General features: G+C 50.3%; 1 protein-coding gene across 3 annotated transcripts in view; it reads left to right on the top strand.

The window, feature by feature from the left end:
* Positions 1-25,054, top strand: part of Dpp6 (dipeptidyl peptidase like 6) — an 802,942-nt gene that overhangs the window by 744,360 nt on the left and 33,528 nt on the right. For all 3 annotated transcript variants that reach the window (XM_045160238.1, XM_045160236.1, XM_045160237.1), the window contains exon 17: positions 24,020-24,067. In XM_045160238.1, the coding sequence (XP_045016173.1) occupies positions 24,020-24,067 (48 nt within the window). The remainder of the gene's footprint in view (positions 1-24,019; positions 24,068-25,054) is intronic.

Below are 25,054 nucleotides of genomic sequence, written 5' to 3'. Positions count from 1 at the left end.
AGGTCCTTATGCTTACAAGGCAAACACTTTACCAATTGAGCTAGCTCTTAAAACCCTGAAATGATAATGGATACTACTTTTATCAGCTATTATAGAGATATAAAAGCCACACTATTGGGTTGGGGGTATGGCTTAGTGGTAAAGGCTTTTGCCTGCAAAGCCAAAGGACTCAGGTTCGATTCCCCAGGACTCATGTTTGTCAGATGCACAAGGTGGCGCATGTGTCTGGAGTTCATTTGCAGTGGCTGGAGGCCCTGGCGCACCCATTCTCTCTCTCTCCCTCTTTCTGTCAAATAAATAAATAAATATTTTTTAAAGCCCACTATAACCCATCCCCTCTCAGACACACTTAAAGGTGTCCATCGCATGTTAAAATTTAAAGTCAGCCCTTCTTCATCTTTACCTTCTTTCTTATTTTCTCTCCCCTCCATTCTTTTCCCCTTCCTTCCTTCCTTCCTTCCTTCTTTCCTTCTCTTTCCCCTTTCCCTCATGTACCCTCTCTTTTCTTCCCATCCATTTCTTTTCCTCCTTTTCCTTTCCTCCCCCCTCAGTTCTCTTTCTCAACAGCTCCATCCCAAAGTCTTTAGCTGGATGGGGACTTTCCTTTCAGCAGGAAGCAATTTCAGCAGATAGTGCTGAAGCCATTGTTTCTTTTTCTAAAATGTCTATTAAATAAGACTTACCACAGTTCAGTGAGTCTTTCCTGGTTAGTGTGAATGAAATACTTTGTTGTCTTAATCAGGCTTTTCTTCGAATGACAACGCCTCTTAACACATGATCACCACCATGTTTCCCTGCAGATCAGAGCCTCGTCCGGCCTCTGGTCCTGTGTGTTATCAGCTGAGCTCCTGTCCCCTCCTTTAAAGACAGCCATGTGTCCTGCTAGTTTTACATACTGATATTTCTTTCAGTAAGCTGAAAGCATGTATTCATTACCGCAAATTAAATTCACATGAAATAACTTATCATGGAAAAGGAAACCCACCTCTCTGAAAAAGTGAAGTCGTGCCCGGTGTACGGCTCAGTGCAGGGCTACGCTTCCAGGGAGAGGCCGCTCTGCCAGCTGCCAGCTAGCTCTCCCCCACGCTGACCATGGCCCTCCCCTCACCCATCCGTGCTGCTCAGGCGATGAGCTGGGAGCTGAGGTAGGACAGAGGGCAAGACACTGCCTTGGAGGGGCTCGGGTGGGAGGGGACCCCAAGAGACCTGACGCCCCACGCGTAAGTGCTGGGACAGGCACCTGCAGGGCTGGCGGTGGGGCCCCTCCTTCCGTAGCCCACAGGGCTGACCCAGCAAATACGGAGTGCTGGCAACTGGGCCCGGGACTTCTTTGCGAATCCCCAGGAGACAAGCCACCCCCACGTCACAGACGAGGCCATCTGACGCAGTGCACGCAGCTAGCGGGGCAGAGCGTGCTGTAGAGTCAGGCTCTCCCCAGCCTTGCGCACGGCAGGGACCCAAGGGCTATCTAGCATACACCATGAAAACACCCTTGTGAAAATCTCCCACACACCCCAGGGTGCTGAGTGCAGCCTGGGCACAAGAGGGCGCTGCAGCCCTGCACATTGGTCCTCTCTGGACAGCCCACCACACACACACACACACACACACACACACACACACACACACACACACACACACACTGGGGGTCCGTGGAGATCCTGATTTCCCAGTGCCTAGGGCTTCCTCATGTCTGCACCCAGCCCCAGGACAATGTCTGGCTCCTAGGCGCATGGAAAACTGAGGCCTGGCTTTGAGGAGGCCCTCTCACGATGCCCAGTGTTTGGCAGACACCAGGTTGATGCTGGTCACACATGAGTGACACAGAGGGGGCCTCTTCTCGGGCAGCCCAGGGTCTAGAAGAAGGAGCAAAGCTAGGTACCAGTGAAGCAGACCACACTGGACACCAGGGTGTCCCCCGAACCTCTGCCCAGGACGGGCTGTCTCACGTGCGTGGTGGATGCTGGCTGCACACAGCCATTGGCTCTGAGGATCCGTGAACAGCTCAGAAGGGTGAAGGGCACAGGGACCCTGGCCCCGGGAACTTACTTCTGAGGAGGAGCCAGCAGGAGCACGCAGGGGTGGAACATAACGCATTGTGTGACAAGTGACGTAAGTAGCTCTAGAGGGCTCAGAAGGGGGTGTTTGGTTACTGGCAAGAAGCAGATAGAGGAGCAGGTGGGCCCATCACTGAGGAGAAGGAAACAAGGGGAAGTGACCACCTCGTGCCTTCGCTGACCCATCTCATCTGTAAATCTGGAAGAATAAATATCACCCCTTCTGAGGGTTGTGATGAAGTGCACATGGTTTATGACCTATAGACTTACAGCAAGGCCCGTCATTGTTAATGCTGCTGACGGTGAGGGCAGTGGTGGTGATTTTTTTTAATGAGAGAGAACTGGCACCCCAGGGCCTCCAGCCAGTACAGCTGGACTCCAGACACCTGCACCATTCTGTGAGCATGTGCGGCCTTGCGCACTTGCATCACCTTGTGCATCTGGCTGACGTGGGACCTGGAGGGTTGAACACTAGTCCTTAGGCTTTGCAGACAGGCACCTTCACCGCTAAGCCATCTCTCCAGCCTGCTGGTGGTGATTTTGATGATGTTGATGGTGATGAGGATGCTGGTTTTGATGTTGTTGTTCCTGATAATGGTAATGATAACGGTGGTGGTGGTGGTGGTAATGGTGATAACAGTGGTGGTGGTGATGGCGAGGATGATGATGATGGGGTGGTGGTGACTTGATGAGGTGATTTGGTGATGATACTATGGTCTGTGAACCCCCAACTCTGACTTATTGCCTCCAAGTGACCATAGGTCACTCTACCTATGTCCTATAGTAAAGGGGAAGCTTATTCCTTATTTCTGATGGCAACTTACGTTTCCTCAACCATCAGTTAACCATGGCTTTGACGTTTCAGAGTAAAATGGCCAAAGTTCCTGGTGGGCAGGGAAGGTCTGTGTGGACATAGGACTTTTCCTTCCTGGGTGAGCGGCCCCTGCAGTCAGTGGGTCTGGGTATGGATGGCAGTGTAGGACACGGCTCGTGTTCATGCTGGAGCAGTGGGATGTGTGTCCTCAGAGCACCCACTTCCCAGTGAGTCAGCATGGGTTCACAGTGGAAACCAACATGAAGAAAAACGAGGCGCGAGTCCCAGGCAGCGGCTCAGAGGGTAAAGCCTTCCTGCCCAAGTGTGAGGACTGGAGTTCTGATCCCTAGCACCACATGAAAGCAATGACGGCCTTTAACCCCAGCACTGGGAAGTGGAGACAGGAAGGCCCCCAAGACCTGCTGGCTAGCTGGTCTAGCTGAATTGGTGAGTCACATGTTCAGTGAGAGACCTTGCCTCAAAAGTAAGAGTAAAGGGCTGGAGAGATGGCTTAGCCATTAAAGCACTTGCCTGTGACGCCTAAGGACTCATATTCAACTAGCCAGGTCCCATGCAAGCCAGGCACACAGTGAAGTAAGCACGCAATGTCACACGTGCACACAAGGGAGCACAGGCGTCTGAAGTTCAGTTGCAGTGACTGGAGACACTTGTACACTGCCTGACTCTCTCTCTCTCTCTCTCTCTCTCTCTCTCTCTCTCTCTCTCAATCTCTCTCTCAAAAAAAGGACAGTCTGTTAGGCTTGCCTCAAAAAAAAAAAGAGTAAAAAGTGATTGAGAGCTGGGCACACCTTTAATCCCAGCACTCAGGAGGTAGAGGTGGGAGGATCGCTGTGAGTTTGAGGCCGTGAGACTGCAGAGTGAATTCCAGGTCAGCCTGAGCTAGGGGGAGACCCTGCCTTGAAAAAGCAAACAAAAAAAAGTGATTGAGAAATTCACCTGACATCAACCTCTGGCCTCCATGGTTACACATATACACATGAATCCTATACATATGAACATGTACACACACACACATATACATAAATAAATGTAAAATGTACTTGCGTAAAAAGCAACGGCAACAGAAAACTAGATTGGGAGACGCGCTGTTCCGGCAAGCTTTAGACTGCGCTGGCGGCCCCGCCTCTCCTGGCCTGAGGCGCGGCTCAGTCCTCATCTCCCCAGACCTCCGCGGAAGCAGCACAAGCCTCACCCACAGGGAACACCTCCCAGGGGCTTGTTCTGACGGGGCAAGAGCTCCAGAGAAAGTGCGCTTCATCTGGCCACCACTGCTGTTCACACTCATACTCCAGGACGAAGCTCAGAGACCAGGCTGCACATCTGTGAAGAGAAGGACCAAGCACTACCCACTGGGGTTTATGGTCCAACCGCCCCAGTGTGGTGACATAGAGGGCTGAGAAGTGAAGCTGCACTCGCCATCACAGAAGTGGCCATGACTTCCAGGCCCAGGGCTTGAGCTCGACTTTCTTCACACCGCTTGGAGCTGTTCTCCGGTCTGAGGGGAGTCTCGTGGGCAGGGACATGAGCACTGGGGACAGGCCAGTCTGCTGGTGGTGGCTGCCCTGCTATATGTCATTAGCCTCAAAGTGTATCCTAAAATTTAGCCTAAGTAAGGTATGATTGGGGCTGGAGAGATGGCTTAGTAGTTAAGACACTTGCCTGTGAAGCCTAAGGACCCAGGTTCAGTTCCCCAATACCCATGCAGGCCAGATGTATAAAGTGGCATGTGCATCTGAAGTTCATTTGCAGTGACTGGAGGCCTGGGCACACCCATTCTCTATTTGCCTCTTTCTCTCTCTAATAAAATAAATATTAAAAAAAGAAAATTGTAACCCGGGCGTGGTGGCGCATGCCTTTAATCCCAGCACTCGGGAGGCAGAGGTAGGAGCATCACCATGAGTTCGAGGCCACCCTGAGACTACAGAGTTAATTCCAGGTCAGCCTGGACCAGAGTGAGACCCTACCTCAAAAAACCAAAAAAAAAAAAAAAAAAGAAAAAGAAAATGATTGGAGATAGGTCTCAATGGTTAAATGTGCTTGCTTGCAAAGCTTACCACCAGCCCAGCCTCAATTTTCACAGTACAAAGTGGCACATATATCTGGAATTCATTTACAGTGGTAAAAGACACTGGTATGCCCATTATCATTCATATTTATTCTCTATTTCCCACAGATAAATACATATAAACATAAAAATTAAAATTGTCAGGCTGGAGAGATAGCTTAGCAGTTAAGGCATTTGCTTGCAAAGTCAAAGGACCTTGGTTCCATGCCCCAAATGCGCAAGGTGGTACATGTGTCTGGAGTTCGTTTACAGTGGCTAGAGGTCCTGCCACACCCATTCTCTCTCTTCCTCTCTCTCCCTCCCTCTCCCTCTCTCTCTCAAATAAATAAATTTAATTTAAAAAAAAGATATGTTTGGGAAGGTTCAGGGACTGGGATAGGAATGTATTGTGGGAACTTTCTCTGAGTAAACATGAACAAACTTCTACTCACCCCAGAGAGGGCACTAATGAAAGAAACAAAGAAATGCTGCCACCCAAGTGTATCTTGATGAACCAGTGAGCTTAACTGGCATTCCTTACAGAAGCATGGGCAATTTATGGGTGGCTGTCTCCCAGCAACCATCGACCACGTCTCCTCAAGAGGGGAAGGCCCATGTGAGCCGCTCCCTACAGCTCTTCACTGTCGGGGAAAGCTCAGGGAGGGGTGGGCCTCGTGAACCCCTCCTCCGTGACGGAACACCAGTGAACCTAGTCCTGCGCAGGTCTCCTGTGGATAACCACAGCTGCTGAGAGTTCAGGACTCCGGCACTTCAGAGCAACAGGGCCGGTGGGACGCCAAAGCAGACCTGCTCAGGTGAGGGTTGTGTGACTCCAAACCCTGCTGGAGAGGCGGCCCCGGCCTTCAGAGTAGGACCCTTCGGGACAGGGTGGCTGCAGATGTGACGACACGAGAGCCTCCTGGGGCAAAGTGGTTCATCCCACGGCATGACTGGTTTCCTCATAACTAAAGTAGGGACAGTAATCCATGGACAGAGATGCTGGGGACAATGAAGGCAGAGGCGGAAGGGCTTCACGTGCCCGTCAGGAAAATGACCACCATCAGAAGGAGAGAGACAGAAGTCCATGAGTGTCAGAGGAAGTGTGGCGGGCAGTGGCCACCGTCTTGAACTTCTGGTCTCCAGGCTGTGAGCCAATACATCTCCGTGGTTTGCGTCATGCCGCCTGGGGGTCTGCAAGCAGGCGCCATCTCAGGAGCCTTGCCATTCGGAGCCCTCCTCAGCCATCTGAGCCTCTTCTCTGACAAGAGGTTTGCTCTGAAGAAACTTGTTTTAAGCCAGAAACATGAAACAACAAATCTCAAAACACACAGTTTCGGACTCTGTGAGAGAGACAGAACTGGAGGCCCTGGCCACCAGCCCTCAGAGGCAGCAGCGCCCACCCTGTGGGCCTCCCCACGTCCAAGCAGGGAAGGTGTCGCATGGCGTGTGAGAGAGGCGCCAAGTGCCACCTCCTGGCTTTCAGGGCTGGTTTTCTACTTAACTTTCCAAACATTAGAACTGCTCTTGTGGTCTCTAGAATATCAGTTTAAGTCAGCCAGCTGAAGGCGTCAACACCTGTCACCTCATGTGCCTATGAATGCAGCTGAAAGTGGGCAGAGGTCCTGTGTCCATGAAGATATTTACATCCCAGCAAAGGACAGTGTCACGATCACCTCAGGCATAAGGCAGCCTTCTGGAATGTTCTCCTGAGCGTCCTTATTACAATGCACAAAGTCCCCCTGGGCCCAGTGTCTTGAGAACACTATTGGGAGCACCTCTGGCCTGATGGCTTTTTGTGTGGTGCCCCTTGTTCTGCCACTGGCTGACCCCTCTCCTCTGCTTTCCATAGGGAACTCCCGCTATGCACACAGGCCTAGCCCACCCGCTCCCAGCCCAGCCCACATGGGCGCTGAGCCTCTCCCTAGCAGACTATTGTGTGGGGCTGTGGGGAGGCTGGCATTTGAGAGCGAACATCTGTTCTGTCACACTCCAACAACATGGCTATTAAAGCAGGAGAAAATTAATTATAATTGTCACTTGTGTGGCTGTTCAAATTCTGCTTCTCCTTCCTCTCCACAGAGCATCCATGGGTGTGTTATGAAATATCTCATTGTGGTGTTAGACATCACTGCCTTTGTTTAAATGATTCTTAATTGCTCACTCATGTGACAGAAATGAGTAGGAAATTGTAAAGTAGAGATCTTAACAATGGGAAAACAACTGAAGGATAAACTTAAAGAATAGCCCTGGACTAGCGCAGGCACATCTGTGCACAAGCATGCACATGCCTGCACACTCACGTGGACACACACCTCTTCCTGCTCACTTCTTTCCCTCCCCACCCCAGTTTTGGTGAGGTCTCATACAACAGTGATTAGCTAAGACCCAGCAACTGCTTCGGTTTCCCTTTTCCTGCCATCCCATTCCATAGGACTAGAAAGGAAGAACTTGTCTAACCCTATTCCCCCAAGACACCTTAGGTTTCCTCAGTTTCATACACACACACACACACACACACACACACACACAGGCAGGGCGTGGTGATACACGCATTAAATCCCAGCACTCGGGAGGCAGAGGTAGGAGGATCACCATGAGCGGGAGGAGACCCTGAGATTACATAGTGAATTCCAGGTTAGCCTGGGCTAGAATGAGAGCCTGCCTTGAAAACAGAAACTGTATATGCATATTACCAGTGTCTCTGAGGATGTTGGATTCTATTTGCAGCAGATGTGATGAGGGCAGGAAGGCATGGTGGCAGGAGCAGTAGGTTGGCTGGTCGCATTCCATCCAGTACCAAAGCAGAGAACAGGGCTGGAGAGATTGCTCAGTGGTTAAGGCACTTTGCTGCGAAGCCTAAGGACCCACGTTCATCCCTCCAGATCCCACCTTAGCATGAAGGTGAGGCAAGTGCAAGGTTGCATATGCCCACTAGGTGGCGGAAGCATCTAGAGTTTGATTGCAGTGGCTGAGGCTCTGGTATGCCAATTCTCTCTCTCTCTCTCTCTCTCTCTCTCTCTCAAAAAAAAATAATAATAATGAAATAAAATAAAGAAGCAGAGAACAAACAGGAAGTGAGACCAGTCTTATAAACCCTCAAGACCCATTCCCAGTGGCCAACTTGCTCCAGAAAGCTTCGTCTCTTAAAGGCTCCACATCCTTCCTGAACAGCACTAGCAGCTGGGGAACGGGCATCCAAGCACATGAGCCAACGGGACGCAATTTCCCAGTCACACCTCAGAAGTTACTGCATATAAGCCACTCAGAACACCACCACAAGCATGAGCAATGCATGGCGCCCAGTGAGCACGAGTGTTACATGCAGGGTGCATGGAGAATGAATGCATAGCACACAGTGCTCCTATCATGGGGGATGCGATCCTTGTGACCACAGGCTGAGCAGGGCGCAGAGGAACCTCGCAGAGGTGGCCTTGGGCTGGATGCTGAAGGCACTGGGAAGGGTTTTCAGGAGAGTGGGGAGGAAGAACAGGCGCAAGTAAAGCCCTGCACAGAAGTGTGGATCCACGTGGCTGAGGGCCACAGCCGTGACGTAGAGCTGAGAAGTTCTCGTGTTTCATGCCAGCATGTTCACTGACCCTATCCATAAATCCTGAAAACAACCTGTGGTGGTTTGATTCAGGCGTCTCCCATAAACTTAGGTGTTCTCAATGCTAGGTTCCCAGCTGATGGCAATTTGGGACTTAACACCTCCTGGAGGCAGTGTATTGTTGGGGTGGGCTTATGGGTGTTATAGCCAGCTTCCTCTTGCCAGTGTTTGGCACACTGTCCTGTTGATGTTGTCTATCTGATGCTGGCCAGGGGGTGATGTCCACCGTCTGCTCATGCCATCATTTTCCCCTGCCATCATGGAGCTTCTCCTCAAGTCTGTAAGCCAAAATAAACTCTTTTTTCCCCACAAGCTGCTCTTGGTCAGGTGTTTTCTACCAGCAATGTGAACCTGACTGCAACGTGACCCACGTCCTAAACAGAAGAGGACCATGGTCAGAATGTGTAGGAACGCTCACGCAGGAGAAACACGGCCGTGCAAGGGTGTAACCATGGAGACGGGAGACTTTCTGCAGGCACAGCTGAGAACACTTCGTAAGGCGTCCGGCATGGGCGAAGAGAGGGGAGAGCAGGCTGCTTTCATAATGATGCCACTGGTCTCTCTCTGTTGCCTTGAGGGCAAAAGGAAAAGGACTTGGATCTCTAGTTGTTGCCTCTTAGTGCAGGACACTGCAGGAGTCAGGCCACCTAGTCGTCCTTTGTACTGTAAGTACGTGTGTCCCCACCTGGACACTGAGAGAGAGGCCATGCCTCTGCACACTCTGAGCAGGTGGCAGGCGGGATCCCTGCTACACTCCCAGAGGAGAAGGCCTGGAGCCACCCGACAGACAGCACACTGCTGGGGAGGGGGGAAAGCCGGGGAACTCACAAAGTGAATGCTGCAGCCGGGGGTCCCCGAGGAAGCAGCCTCAAGCTTGGCTGGCCGCCATGGGCCTGGGTTCTATCACTTGCTGAAGCCCCAGGTCGAGATCCGGTCAGCCCTAAGAGCAACGAACTCCCACGTCTCCCAGCGTCCACCTGTGAGTCCTCAGAGCCTGACTTCCTCACTCACCCAAGCCGGTGTATGCAAGTGAGTGTGTCCTGTCAGGGCGCCGAGCCCGCCTTTCCACGCAGAGGCTACTGCTCACAAGTTCCGGAGTTCTGACGTGATCACTACGTCCACACTCGGGAGGAACGCACAGCCCTTTGCATGGAGCATGCTTGATGGAGGCAGGTTATCTTCCGGTCTGACTTACAACACCTCAGCACCAAGGTACTCACCAGGTCTTCCATGCTTCATCAACACACGATATGCTCAGGCAGGAAAGTTCATAACTACAAAAAGAAAAAGCAAGCCAGACATGGTGGCGCACGCTTTTAATCCCAGCACTCAGGAGGCAGAGGTAGGAGGGTCACCGTGAATTCAAGGCTGAGACTACATAGTGAATTCCAAGTCAGCCTGGACTAGAGTGAACGTCGAAGAACCAAAAAATTAAATTAAATTAAATTAAAAAACAAAAATAAATTGCTTAATGGTTAAGGTACTTGCCTGCAAAACCTAAGGACCCAAGTTCAATTCCCCAGGATCCTCATAAGCCAGATGCACAACATGGCACATGCTTCTAGAGTTCGTTTGCAGTGGCTGGAGGCCCTGGCATGCCCATTCTCTCTCTATCTGCCTCTTCCCCGTCCCCTCAAATTAAAAAAAAAGTAATAAATAAAGTCCTACAAAAGGTGCTGAGAAAAAGAAAGGAAGGAAGGAAGGGAAGGAGGGAAAGAAAGAGAGAGAAAGGAAGGAAAGGAAAGAAAAAAAGAAAAGGAAAGGAGAGAAGAAAAGAAAAGAAAAAGGAAGAGAAAAGAAATGAAGCTGACCACTAAGCAGGACATGTGCAGCTACAGAGTTCATGAAGACCCTATTCACAGCCTCCAAGCCAGCTTTGCCAGGAGCTGGCTTTGCCAGGAGCTGGCTTTGCCAGGCACACCATTTGCTGGGGAATGCATATCCTCATGACTCATGTACTCCTTCATTTAGCCAGCAACTGTCAACCAATGACTTACTGCTGAGTCACCAGGCATCTTCATAGGATACAAGGTTTAGAAAATACAGTAGCCTTATCCAAGAATCACGTCTCATGCCTCGTGTCTCTAATCCCAGCATGCAGAAGGCTGAGGTAGGATTGCTGTAAACTTGAGTCTAGCCTGGGCTACATGGTGAGGTCAGCAATAGGCTACAGCATAAGGCACTATCTCAAAAAACAGAAAGAACCCCAGGTATGGTGGCTCACGCCACTAATCCCAGCACTCAGAAGACAAGGGAAGAGGACTGCCATGAGTTCGTGGCCACCCTGAGAATACAGAGTGAATTCTCAGGTCAGCCTAGACTAGAGTGAGACACTACCTCAAAAAAAAAAAAAAGAAAGAAAGAAAGAAAGAAAACCAAAGTTAAATGAGATTACTAAATTCCAAAAGTTGCTGGAAACATGGAACATAAATATATTTATCACTCAGAATTCAATTAAGAAACAATTGCAGGCTGGAGAGATGGCTTAGCGGTTAAACGCTTGCCTGTGAAGCCTAAGGACCCCGGTTCGAGGCTCGGTTCCCCAGGTCCCACGTTAGCCAGATGCACAAGGGGGCACACGTGTCTGGAGTTCGTTTGCAGAGGCTGGAAGCCCTGGCGTGCCCATTCTCTCTCTCTCCCTCTATCTGTCTTTCTCTCTGTGTCTATCGCTCTCAAATAAATAAATAAAAAATTTAAAAAAAAAAAGAAAAAGAAACAATTGCTTTGATTGACAATTGCAAGTCAGCCTCTGGGATCACAGTGTGGCAGACTGTGATCAGTGTCATCAGCATGTAACAGTCCGGGTGACACCAGTAGCCTTTGAAAAGGGCACCAAAAGAGTCTGCATTCCAGCCTGGACCACTGAAGGAACAAACCAAAGAGCTTGTGCCTCTTGTAGGACTTTTCCTAATAAAACGAAGTATCCCCCTTCAAACTTTGAATTCTGTGAGAAGCATTTGACAATGTCACTGGAACGTCCCTCTGTAATCCCAGTGCTTGAGAAGTGGAGAGAGGAGAAACAGCTCAGGCTAATCTTCAGCAACAAATTGAGTTCAAGGACAGCCTGAGCTTCATGAGACACTGTCTAAGACACACACACACAAAAAAAAAAAAACACCAAAAATTAAAAATGACGGCAAGGACTGGGGAGATGGCTTAGCGGTTAAGCGCTTGCCTGTGAAGCCTGAGGACCCTGGTTCGAGGCTCGATTGCCCAGGACCCACGTTAGCCAGATGCACAAGGGTGCACATGCGCCTGGAGTTTGTTTGCAGAGGCTGGAAGCCCTGGTGTGCCCATTCTCTCTATCTGCCTCTTTCTCTCTCTGTCTGTCACTCTCAAATAAATAAATAAAATAAATAAACAAAAAATGACGGCAAGCAATGTCTTAATGGATAAAGCATTTGTCGGTCCAGACCCAGTACAGGAGAATGACTCCACACCCCACACCTCACATAAAAACTAACCTCACACCTCACATAAAAGCTGACTCCACACCCCACATAAAAACTGACCCCACACCCCACATAAAAGCTGACCCCACAACTCACATAAAAGCTGACCTCACACCTCACATAAAAGCTGACCCCATACCTCACATGAAAGCTGATCTCAGACCTCACATGAAAGCTGACCTCACACCTCACATAAAGGATGACCTCACACCTCACATAAAAGCTGATCTCACACCTTATAAAAGATGACCTCACACCCCACATAAAAACTAACCCCACACCTCACATAAAAACTGACCTCACACCTCACACTTTAGGCTTACAAAGCCTAAGGACCCAAGTTCAGTTCCCCAGGACCCACATAAGCCAGATGCACAAGGGGGTACATGTGTCTGGAGTTCATTTGCAGTGGCTGGAGACCCTGATGCACCCATTCTCTTTCTCTCAACGAAATAAACAAATAAAATATATTTTAAAAAATGTAAGCGCCAAAGAGTGGAAGGGAATGTCCAGAGGCACTGCCCCACCCCATGATGACTGACTGATGCTATCATTCCAGCAATCCCCCTGAGGAGGGTCCTTAGCACAATGGGGACAGGGAGGAGGGAAATTATGGTATAACCTATGATGTATCTGTACAACTTTCTACTTAATAAAAAAAAAGTTGGGGCTGGAGAGATGACTCAGCAGTTAACTTTCTTTTACGTGCCTAAGGACCCAAGTTCAGTTCCCCAGGACCCACATAAAACCAGATGCACAAAGTGGTACATGCATCTGGAGTTCATTTGCAGTGGCTGGAGACCTCAGTGTGCCCATTCTGTCTGTCTCTCTATCCCTCTCTGCTTGCAAATACATAAATAAAAACTATTTATTTAAAAGTTAACACTTTGGCTGGATAAATGGCTCAGTAGATAGAAGGCTTGCAGCGCAAGCGTAGGTCTCTGAGTTTGGATCTCCAGAGCCCACGTACAAGCCAGACACTGTGGCAGGCATCTCCAGTGCATCTGTCTACAGCAAGCAGGAAACCGAGTCAGGAGAGTCACCTGGAAGCCCACAGCCAGGGTCAGAGATAAAGAGAGACCCTGCCTCAGGCGAGCTGGATGGTGAGGACAGACACCCGAGGTTGTCCTCTGACCTGCACACATGCACACACCTGCCCTTATACACACGAGCACAAACACAAATTAAAACTTCACTAGGGTTGACATCAGGAAGGTTTCTTTTCCTAAAATGCCTGCCATGTGCCTCAAGAGTCCCAGTAATTTCTGGAGCAAGAGGCTAGACGTGACCAGGCCGAGCAGTGTTGGGCTGCCTTCCATGGCTGGTGCACGTGTAAAACGACCCGCCGCCTCGGCGGCCCCCGCCGAACAGAGCCGTCCACCCTCTGCCTGGGAAATCAAATCACTTTCAAGTTCCTTGGACAGAAAATTGGATTGAAGTAAAACTGAATGCTGTGGGGCACAGGCGGGGAGCTAAATCCCAGGTTTGATGTCAGAGATAACAAGGTTTCAAAATCAGACAGCAACAAAAGACGTCTACAGTGTTGACTAGGAAATACTGTCTTTGGAACAAATATTTTAATTATCCGCAGTCGTTCTGGTCGCTGGCGAGCTCCCTGTTTATTAGTATGATAATATCACCTGGATGTATACACTTTATGTATCAGACATACATAATTCATGAGCCGGCAAATAAAGAGATTGGAGTCTATGCGCAGCGGGGCCTGTGCCAATTATCTCGCCCGGCCAGAGCCTTCCTCCCTCGCCTGCGTGCAGCTGCTCCTGGAAACCATTCATCAGCACTGGGAGCGTGTGGGGTTGCCTGGGAGGTGTGAGTCCCCATTGTTTACATATGAGGAGGTTAGCGGCAGTGGAAATTATCTGTCACACAGCATCCTCCGGGGATGTAGATGAGAGGAAGACAAGCGTCCTCGTCTCCATGAACTCCTTTTATTTATTTATGCTGGTGGCTGTTTTCTTTCAGGGGTTGTGTCTTTGTAATCACTCCCTTTTCCATCTGTAACTGCCGCATTCCTCCACCCAGGCATGCAGGTACAAACCAGCGATGCTGTAAACCAGAAACACAGATCTTCTGCTTGCCAGTCTGCTATGTGACTCAAGACTTCCATTTAATGTAACCTGAATCTTGGGCCCTCTCTGTCCGTGGGGTTTCTATCAGCCACAAAAACTGCCACTCCCTGTCGGTTACAAATCTATCCGCTTATTTTCCCTTTCAGGAAGATATCAATTTGGAACTCAGATATTGAACATGAGTCAAAATAAGATCTGTCACTAAAGTTTTTGAAGGTCGGGTGCAATTGTGTCTTTGAGAGCAAAGGCTTAGCGAGGCTCCTGCTGCTCTTGGTAGGTAGCCCTGCTTCTGCTTTGACACGCGCCTGCTTCCTGCTTGAGCTGAGGTGCGTCCACCTCAAGACAGGCTGACTTGCTGCAGACTTGAGGAATGTGAGCGTGGGACGGAGGCACTCACAGGACACATGCTCACATCTACACATGCATGTTCACATGCTTGCTCATGTGAGCTTAGTAGTATACACACAATGCTGCACACACGTAGAACCAGATAGTGAGGATTTGGCCTGATTGGCAGAGGACTTTACAGTGAAGTTTAATTTTCTGCCAGCCCACGTCAGACGTACCCGCTGATTAAAGCATACAGCACTGGAAGGGTGGGCTTAGGGAGGAGAGCTGACATCCTGTTTCCCCCTGCCTTCCCCTCCCTGCCTGTCCCCAGCGGAGGACGGAGCCTCTCAGCGCAGGAGCACCGCCTGCCCCAGCTTCCCAATGCCAGTGGCCAGCTTGCATCCCGCAGGGAGGTCCTGGCCATGGAAGTCTCAGACGCAGGTCAGGGTGGGCCTGCTCCGCAGAGCGTGTGCACGTGTGTCTATGCAGGTGTGTGCACTCCGTGAAGGTGCATGCATGCAGAGGCCGGAGGAGGGTATCAGCTGTCCCCTCTTACTGTTCCACTTTGTTTCCTCAATATGAAGTCTCTCGTTGAACCTAGAGCTGCTGCTTTCAGTCAGACGGGGTGACCGACCATCAGGCCCCAGCAGGTCTCCTATGTCCGCTCCTCACAGGAATGGAGTGATGGGCACGTGTGACTATGCCTGACTTTTCTGGGGATCCTGGGGATCAAGCCCAGGCCCTTCCAGACCTGCATACTTGTGTTGTTCGTACCCTCTGAGCCGTCTCCCAGCCCTGACAGCCCATGTGTGTAAGCTGAAGAATTGGTTGTGGGAAAAGCAGTAGTTAAGGGAAGTCCTGTAGGATTCTGACCACCTTTGAGTACAAAGAAAGGTTGTCCAAGTTGGAACCATAGCAATCTGTGCATAGGAAATAGAGTGACTAAATGGGCAACATGGCAAAGTGACAAAGTCCTCTCGTGTAAAACCTACCTTAACGAAGATTCTGACTAGGTGTGCCACTTAGGAAAAGAGGGGAAAGTAAAGACTAATTTAAAAGTTTGGTGATAAATTCTAATGTACTTTTTTTCATTTTTTTATTTTGGAGGGAGGGGAGAGAATTGGCATGCCAGGGCCTCAGCCACTGAAATCAAACTCCACAAGCCTGCATCACCCGGTGGGCATGTGAAACCTTGCACTTGCCTCACTTTTGTGCATCTGGCTTATGAGGGATCTGGAGAGTTGAACACGGGTCCTTGGGCTTTGCAGGCAAGCGCCTTTCCCGCTAAGCCACCTCTCCAGCCCCCACTGTACTTTTACATCACTGTGATCAAAACACCTGATAGAAACACCGTAAGGGAGGAAAGACTGGTCTTGGCCCTCAGTGTCTGAGGGTTTCACACCGTCACAGCTGGTAAGGCATGGAGCAGCTTGGCCCAGGGCAGGTGAGTGCTTAGCAGACTGTTCACACATGCAGCCAGGAAACAGCCAGCGCCAGGTATCACTGCCAAAGGCCCACCTCTAGTTCCCTGCTTGTACCAGGCAGCCTCCCGAAGTAGCCTCACCAGCTGGAGAGCAAGCATTGAAAGCCAGAGGTCGTGAGGGACACTCACCACCAACACTTACAGCATCACCCGTGGCAGCATGCTAGTTGTTTAATAAGCTAAGCCTAAGGGGATGGAAGGTTGCTCAGTTAGCAAGGCCCCTGTGGTGGTTTGAATGTAAACGTACGTGCCCATAGTCTCAGGTAGTCTTGATGGAGCTTCTTGCTTAGGCCCCAGCAGGCAGAGCCCTGCGGGAGGTGGTGTGTCACTGAGGCCAGATCTGGAGTGCAGCCTCCTGGGTGTGCAGAGCCACCCTGAGCGCTGGCTGTTCCGCGTGTGCCGTGGATACGTGATGCTGTGAGCCAGCTTCCTCTGCCGTGGTAAAGCTCCCCCGGGAGTGGACGCGTGAGTGAACCCTGTCCTCCCTAAGATGCTTCTGCTCAGGTTGTTGGTTTATTGTTGTTGTTGTAACTTTCCAGCAATGAGAGGGTAACTACAACAGCACTTGCCTCCCAAGCATGAGGACCCAGAATCCCTAGCACCCACGTAAAATGACAGGAATGGGGGTACACACCAGTAATCCCAGCCCTGAGAAGGCAGAGGCAGGAGGGCTCCCTGGGCTCCCTAGTCAGGCAGTCTAGCCTAATTGACAATGTTTAAGCCTGGGAGAGACCTTGTCTCAGGGCTGTCCTCTGGCCTCCACACACATGGGCACCCATACACACGCAAACATACACACACGTTGTTATGTTATAAAACCCTACACAAGCCGGGCATGGTGGCGCACGCCTTTAATCCCAGCACTCGGGAGGCAGAGGTAGGAGGATCGCCATGAGTTCAAGGCCACCCTGAGAGTACAGAGTTAATTCCAGGTCAGCCTGGACCAGCGTGAGACCCTACCTCGGAAAAGAAAAAAAAAAAAAAAACCTACACAAGCCAGGCTTGGTAGAGTACACCTTTAATCCCAGCACTTGGTGCTAGAGGTAGGAGGCTCCCTGTGAGTTCAAGGCCACCCTGAGGCTACACAGGAAATTCCAGGTCATAATGGGCTAGGGAGAGACCCTGCCTCGAAAAATAGAAAAAAAAAATCCTGTAAAATTATTGCAAAATAGTAAGATAAACAGTGACCCATTAAAAAGATGGTTTAGTGTTCCCCTATATATGTTACTGACTCCCCCACGAACTTATGCATGCTATTTAGTTGTCCCATCATCCCTTACAGAAATTTTGGGTAAATACCAGCCCAGGTCTGGCCAGGGGACCCCAAGCCCCAAACGCTGTCTGCAGCCGAGGGTTCTTCTGCTTGTTTTTATTCTTGAGAGGAATCTCATTTTTTTAATTTTTTGTTTATTTTTATTTATTTATTTGAGAGTGGCAGACAGAGAGAGAGAGCAAGAGAGAGTGGGCATACCAGGGCCTTCAACCACTGCAAATGAACTCCAGATGCATGTGCCCCCTTGTGTGGGACCTGGGAAATCGAGCCTTGAACCAGGGTCCTTAGGCTTCACAGGCAAGCACTTAACTGCTAAGCCATCTCTCCATCCCAGAAACTCATTTTTGATTGCATGGTTTCCTAAATTGTCTGTGGATTTCAGCAGCCCAGCCACCATAGAAATCTACAAGTAGGTGGGTGTTGCTGTCATTCACACAGACAGCAGAGAACTGGGCACCGAGACCCAAATGGCCCTAGAGCCAGGGTACGTGCCTCCTCTAAAGGGAACTGATCTTGGACCACGTTAAGGTTTGCACGTGTCGTAGCCCCCACCAATAAAAAGTGCATGTGACAAGCGCTTGGTTTCCAACTGATGAGCATCTGAGCAGCGAATGGACCATGGGGCAATGTTCTCATCAATAGATTAACCTGCTGATGGGTTACAGCTTAGTGCACCAAGAGGAGGTGGGGACCTACTTAGAGGCAGCAGGTCACTGGGGATGTGCCTGGACGGGTAGAGCCATCCCTGGTCTCTCTCTTCTCTCCTCTTCCTCTGTCGAACTCTATTCACTTTCTTCCTATCTCGCACACGAGTGCCCACCATGACGTGAGCCGATCCGCTCCACCACATGCCCCCACCGTGACATTCTTCCTCAACACGACCCAAAGCAACAGAGAAAATGATCATGGTTGAAACCGGGGCCCTGGTAAACCTCCCCGGGGTTGTTTCCTTGGGAATTCGGTCACAACAACAAAGGCTGATGTACAGTCTGGAACCTGGAATCAGAGGATGCAGGAGGCTCCTCCAGGGTGGCCATCACACTTGCCCATTGTCCTCCCTGGGTCGTCTTATTGGTGATGATCCTGACTGGTCTAAAGCAATACACTGGGGTAGCATGGTGAATGGCTCAGTGGGTAAAGGCTTACCACACAAGCCTCAGGACCTGAGTTCAGTCTCTACAACTCTTGCAGAATGCCAGGCACCTTAGTGCACACATGTGATCCCAGCGCTGGGGAGGTAGAGATAGGAGGATTCCTAAGACTTGCTGGCCAGCCAGTCAAACCAATTGGCAAGCCCAGGCCAATGAGAGACGCTGTTTCAAGGAAGGTGAATGCCGTTCCTGGGGATAATGTCCAAGGTTTCCCTCTGGCCACCACACACACACACACACATGCACGCACGCATGCACGCACGCACGCACGCATATACACGCCTTCAAAAATGAAGTATGCTGGAGCTGGGAGTGCAGTTCAGTTGGTCAAAAGCTCGCCTTATGAATATGAAGCCCTGTTTCCACCCCCAGCACTGCATAATCCCAGACGTCATGGAGCATGCCTCTAATCCAGCACTTGGGAGGACCGGAAGTTGAAAGTCATCCTCAGCTATGTAGTGACTTTGAAGTCAGGAAGGAAGGAAAGGAGTAAAACCACAGTGACAGTGGCTCAGTTGTCACGTGGCTCCCAGGAAGAACTCCCTTCAGATCAGAGAGTATTTGGCATTTAGAATGTCAGAGGCACAGAGCCACAGTGACCTAAATTATTTCCAAAAACAGGTCTCAGGAGACCTCTCCTCAGCCTCATTTAAAATTGCTACCTTGGGCTGGAGAGACAGCTTAGCGGTTAAGCACTTGCCTGTGAAGCCTGAGGACCCCAGTTTGAGGCTCGATTTCCCAGGACCCACATTAGCCAGATGCACAAGGGGGTGCACACATATGGAGTTCGGTTTGCAGTGGCGGGAGGCCCTGGCATGCCCATTCTCTCTATATATCTGCCTCTCTCTCTCTCTCTCTCTCTCTCTGTGTGTGTGTGTGTGTGTGTGTGTGTGTGTCACTCTCAAATAAGTCAAAATAAACAAAAACATTTAAAAATTGCTACCTTGATATGCCATAGCAAAGTACATACTTCAAAGGCCATCCACCTGTTAGCCATTAGTCTGTTCTGCAAGCACTGGGCCGTCCATGCTCACTCCCTGTAAGTAGGCAGGTAGAGGGGCACACAGCCAAGGCCAAGGGCTTCAGTCTGGCGGCACTTTCGAAAACGCAGGAGAAAAATCTATAGCAGTGTGGTAAAGAGCTAATGCCCCAAGTGGCATAAAAATTGGCAACAATACAATTTAAATGGGACCAAGAATAGATATAGAAATAATAATAAAGAATAGATATTAAGAGTGTATCAGGCACTGGAGAGATGGCTTAGCAGTTAAGTGCCTGCCTGTGAAGCCTAAGGATCCCGGTTCGAGGCTCAATTCCCCAGGACCTGCATAAACCAGATGCACAAGGTTGTGCATGCATCTGGAATTCGTTTGCAGTGGCTAGAGGCCCTGGCGTGCCCATTCTGTCTCTCCCTCTTTCTTTGTCTGTTGCTCTCAAATAAATAAATAAAAATAAACTAAATTTTTTTAAAAACAAGAGTGTATCAAATATGTTACCTTCAGGCATGCTGTGTTATGCTATAGGTGGTGGCTTTATTTAGCAATTTGCAAGAACACAATGCATTGCTGTTAATGTAGTCACCATGTCATACAGTAGGTCTCTTGAACAGATTCCTCCTGTGTGTCTAGCGGAAGTGTTCATTCTTTGACCTGAACCTCCTCCCGAAGGTCCTGGGAACTAGACACCCAACTTTTCTGCATCCATAGGTGAGATCGTGCTGTGCCTGCTTCATTGAATGATCAGTTCTCCCAGAGCATCCATAAGGAAATGCCAGGGGGGCTGGAGAGATGGCTTAGTGGTTAAGCACTTGCCTGTGAAGCCTAAGGACCCCGGTTCGAGGCTCAGTTCCCCAGGTCCCACGTTAGCCAGATGCACAAGGGGGCGCATGCGTCTGGAGTTCGTTTGCAGAGGCTGGAAGCCCTGGCGCGCCCATTCTCTCTCTCCCTCTATCTGTCTTTCTCTCTGTGTCTGTCTCTCTCAAATAAATAAATAAATAAATAAATAAAAATTTTAAAAAAATATTTTAAAAAAAAAGGAAATGCCAGGGACCTGAAGGGTGAATAGAATTCTGCTATTCTTGGTCTTCTTGGTCTGCTCCTTCAGGGCAGGACGTTGCAAGGCTTCTGTACATGCCCTGGGAAGGGCGCTATAGTGAACACGGAGTACAGCTTCGCAACAGCCTGGTGCCACTTCCTCTGGATACCTGGGTCAGGTCACAGTTCTACCTGTAGTTTGTTAGGGAACCTTCATGGTGTTACAGTCTCACCAACAGTGTTCAAAGGCTCCCTTTTCTCCACAGCCTCACCAGTAATTAGATCTTGTCCTTTTCATTTATTTATTTGAAAGGGAGAAAGAGAGAGAGTGAATGAGCACACCAGGGCCTCTTGCCACTGCAAATCAACTCCAGATGCATGGTCCACTTTGTGCCTCTGGCTTTACATGGGTCCTGGGGAATGGAACCCAGGACATCAGGCTTTGCAATCAAGTGCTTTTAACTGCTGAGCCATCCCTTCACCCCCCGAAATGGGTCTCTTCGTTTTCTGGCTGTCACTTAGTCCCTTTCTTTAGTATTTGAATGTTTTTGGAAGCACATATCACATTCCTGAATTAGAAAGTGAGAAGGTCTAGTTCAGTTCCTACAGAGCTCTCACTGCACGGGCCAGACAAAGGCGTAACGCTCTTACAACTGTGTTTTCTCATCTGTAAAATACCACCAGAAGCTTCTGCCTTGCAGAACCGCTGTGAAGGCTGGATTAGAAATTATTCATATGAAACATCTAGCAGAGAGCCTTTTACATAGTAGGCACTAAATAAATAATAATTGTTTACATTATTAATAAGAGTGTAGGAATGCCCTGTTTGCAAATTTGCTCACCCTGAAATGTACGTGGAAAGTAGATGTAAGCTCTTTATCTCTCAATAACTGCTCTGCTCTTCTACAAGGGCTCCCAGGGGAAATGGAGCCCAGAACCAGGAAGCTTAGCTTGCCTCAATAATTCAGCACTACAGTCAGCGCTTACCTCTCCTTCAGGAAGCACTGTGTCTTCAGGAGGCACAAACGCAGATACCACTCCACCCTGAGTAGGGAAGATCGGAATTAGCAACTGGAAGTACTGCTTGGGGCTGGGGAGATGGCTCAGTGTGTAAGAGGGCTTGCTACGCAATCACCAACACCTGAGTTCAGTCTGGAGAATGCACGTAGAAATCCAGACACAGCCGTACACATACCCACAATCCCAGCACTGGTGGAGGGCAGAGACGGGAGGATCGCTGGTGGCCCCTGGTTAGCCATTCAAACCAAAATAATGGGGAGGTCCAAGTTCAGTGAGAAACTCTGTCTGTGAGAAATAGAGCAGAGGAGTGATAGAGGATGGCCAGTGTCTCCCTCTGGCCTCCACATATGTGATTTAAAAAAAAAAAATCAGAGAGAAAAAACTGGGTCTAGTGGTGCACACCTTTAATCCCAGAACTTGAGAGGCAGAGGTAGAGGTAGGAGGATCGCTATGTGTTCAAGGCCACCCTGATATTACATAGTGAATTCCAAGTATGCCTGAGCTAGAGTGAGACCCTACCTCAGGGAAAAAAAAATTATCTAGTGTAGCAATGCCCACCTTTAATCCCAGCACTGGGAGACAAAGGTAGGAGATTGCTGTGAGTTCAAGGCCACCCTGAGAATACACAGTGAATTCCAGGTCAGCCTGACCCTCCCTTGAAAAAAACAACAACAAAAAGGTAGTAGAGGAGTGACTGATCAAGCATTATATGCACGCGTGATACTGTCACCATGCGCCTCACTGTTTGCATAACTGACGTATGCTAGAGAAGGGAGGCACTCCTGGACCTTGAGTGTGCTCTGGGCTCACTCCCTGCCCTGACAGGACCGCCGCCTGTGCCCGTAGTCTAGCCAGGGCCTCTCAGCGCGCCCTGGCGGAGTCTGTCCCATCTCGCTTGTTGACAGGCAGCAGCTTCTCTGGAGCTGGACAAGGGTGTCTCCTCTGAAGCTGGGCAGGAGGTCAGTGGACCAGGACGGGCTCCACAGCAGAGCCCTGCTCATAGCTCAGCCTCTGTCACAGGCCCAGGGAGAATGCAGGGAGTTTGGTGATGACCCCACGAACGTGAAACTCCATTGTTATGCCCAAGGATATGTGTCATACAGCTCTGAGGTCCCATCCTCTCTGCGCAGAGTCCCCAACCTGAAGCCAAATGTGGGCAGGGGCAGCCACCTGCCCCTACATATGTATGCCCACACACATGCGTGTCACACATACACATGCACTCACGTCAAATAAAAGGCTCACATCACCACCTAAAGGTGTGTGCACAGACATAAAATAACTGAGAAAGTCCTTTCCTCATCCTGGGTCCCCCCTTCGGTGAAGGCAGTGGAGAAATGAGCCTTCAGCAGCGGCTGAGCAGGAGCCACAGCGCTGCAAGGCGCCAAGCCGAAAGGCCTGAGGGGAGAACCGCACAACTTCCTGCCTGCAAACACCCCCTCCCCGCTAGGGTGTTCGCAAAGTGTCACAGGAGAGCAGAGGCGGGTGCCTTCCTTCAGAGGTCGGGCAAACACTGGCAAAACTCCTCAAGTCCAAGGCCTGGGTAATTTATCCAGAGTCCAGGAAAACGTCGTGGTATTCGGTGTATGAGGTTATGGGGTTCTAGCCTGAATGCAACGCTTTGTTAAAGTGATGGGTTGTGCCATGACAACGATCTAGGCATGCATATGACTGCTCCTCCTCCTCCGTGGGGTGTGGGGTTCCGTTCCAATAAGGTAACAGAAAGTCAAAAATGCACTACGTATGCAGGAGGATCTAAAGTTCAAGGCCAGCCTGGGCAACTTAATGAGAAGAGTCTGTCTCTGAACAGAAATAAAGCGCTGGGGACGTAGCTCAGTGACAGAGCATGAGCCTCGTGCAGGGCCCTGGGTTCAATCCCTCGTAATGCACATGAAGAAAAACTTAGAAAGCACCTTAAGTTCTCTGCCTAACAAGAGCTCCAGTCTCTGCCTCCAGCACAGTGAAAGCATCAAGGGGCTGGAGAGATGGCTTAGTGGTTAAGGTGTTTGCCTGCAAAGCCAAAGGACCCTGGTTCAATTCCCCAGGACCCACATTAGCCAGATACACAAGGGGGTGCACGCATCTGGAGTTTGTTTGCAGTGGCTGGAGGCCCTGGCGCGCCCATTCTCTCTCTCTCCCTCCTTCTTCCTCTGTCTCTCAAATAAATAAAATATTTTTTTAATATTCTTTAAAAGACTTTTTTAAAAAAGCATCAGAAGGGCCGGGTGTGGTGGCAAACGCCTTTAATCCCAGCACTAAGGCAGAGGTAGGAGGATCTCCATGAGTTCGAGGCCATCCTGAGAATACACAGTGAATTCCAGGTCAGCCTGAGCTAGAGTGAGACCCTGCTTCAGAAAACCAAACAACCAACCACAAAAATCATCAGAAGGCAAGAGCAACCTGGAAGAGGGTCAAGTCCAAGGTGCCGCTTCTGCAGAGCGCACCTGGCATTTGCACTGGCATGACATCAACTGCCTTGGGCGGAGCCGCCATCTTTGCGAACTGTGTCTGCGGTAACTGGCCTGGCTGTGTGGGTCTCCAGACCCAGCTGGACTACATGTTGCAGAGAAAGCATTTTCTTTTTCTGTTCTCAGTGGAACTAATGACCTGTTTCTCTTCCTTTCCCTCGGCTCTCCCCATCCAGGCCCTGGGGTGCCCACGGTGACCGTGCACAACACCACGGATAAGAGAAGTAAGTGCCGCCGCCGTCCGAAATCTCCCTGAGCCTCGGGAGAGGACCCTCGGGTTATGAGACCATCCAGCCCCGTGCCCCACCCAGGGCCCGGGCACCAGTCACGCCCTGCTCACCACAGTGCCAGTACAAAACAGCCAGGAAGTGCGGGCCAGGTTCCCAAGCTGAGGGTCACGGTGTCCTTGTGAGTGCTGGACTTAGACAACTGGCCAGTACGGGTCGTGACTCCTCCCCCAAAGTCGCCCTGGGAGAGAGCCTCCCTGAGGGCTCCAAGGCTTCTCGGCCTGCCTGTAGGTCTGGGCTATGCCATGGTGGGTGGGGACTTGACATTCGTGGAACTGCAGGGTGGCAGTGAGAGAGTAGAGGAGGCTTGCTTCCAGTCCTTGATGCAGCGGGGAAGATGCCATTCAATGACAAATGCAACTAGGTCAGCTGGGGAGCGAAGGGTGGAGGGAAGATCACTAAGAGGAGGCATCTGCCCCAGGGGATTCTTGCTAAGCTGACCTGATGGACTCTTGCCACGAGCACTCACCTCAAGAGTGGGGATGAGGACTTCATCAGAAGCCAGGGGTGATCAGGACGTCCTTGCTACGCTAGCCAGATGGGATATTTAGTAAGACAAGGCAGGGGCCAAGGTCAAGGTCCAGTCAAAGGGGATTGTGAGGAGTCTGACCCACTGGAGAGACAGAGCTTCCAAGGGTCCCTGAAAGAGCTCAGAGGGCACTTCCGTCTTCACTGGGCAGGACCTCCGTGTAGGCTGCCACATGCACCGTGCGTGTATGGGAAGGGTTGAAAAGGGTGGGTGTGCAGGGTGACAGAACTGAGAAGAAAAGAAAAGTCACCTCTGGCCCCTCCCCGTGGCCTACACTCTCTCCAGACCTCAGGAAGCCCTGTCCATCCACTGCCCTGGTGCCCCCAGGCCTCCCACCGAGACCACACAGCCGGTAACCCTTCCCCTTGGAAGAAAGTCAAGCCTATGGATAGTTT

The sequence above is a fragment of the Jaculus jaculus genome, chromosome 10 (genome assembly GCF_020740685.1).
Source record: "Jaculus jaculus isolate mJacJac1 chromosome 10, mJacJac1.mat.Y.cur, whole genome shotgun sequence".
Taxonomy (NCBI): domain Eukaryota; kingdom Metazoa; phylum Chordata; class Mammalia; order Rodentia; family Dipodidae; genus Jaculus; species Jaculus jaculus.
This window is presented reverse-complemented; position numbering and strand designations above follow the sequence as displayed.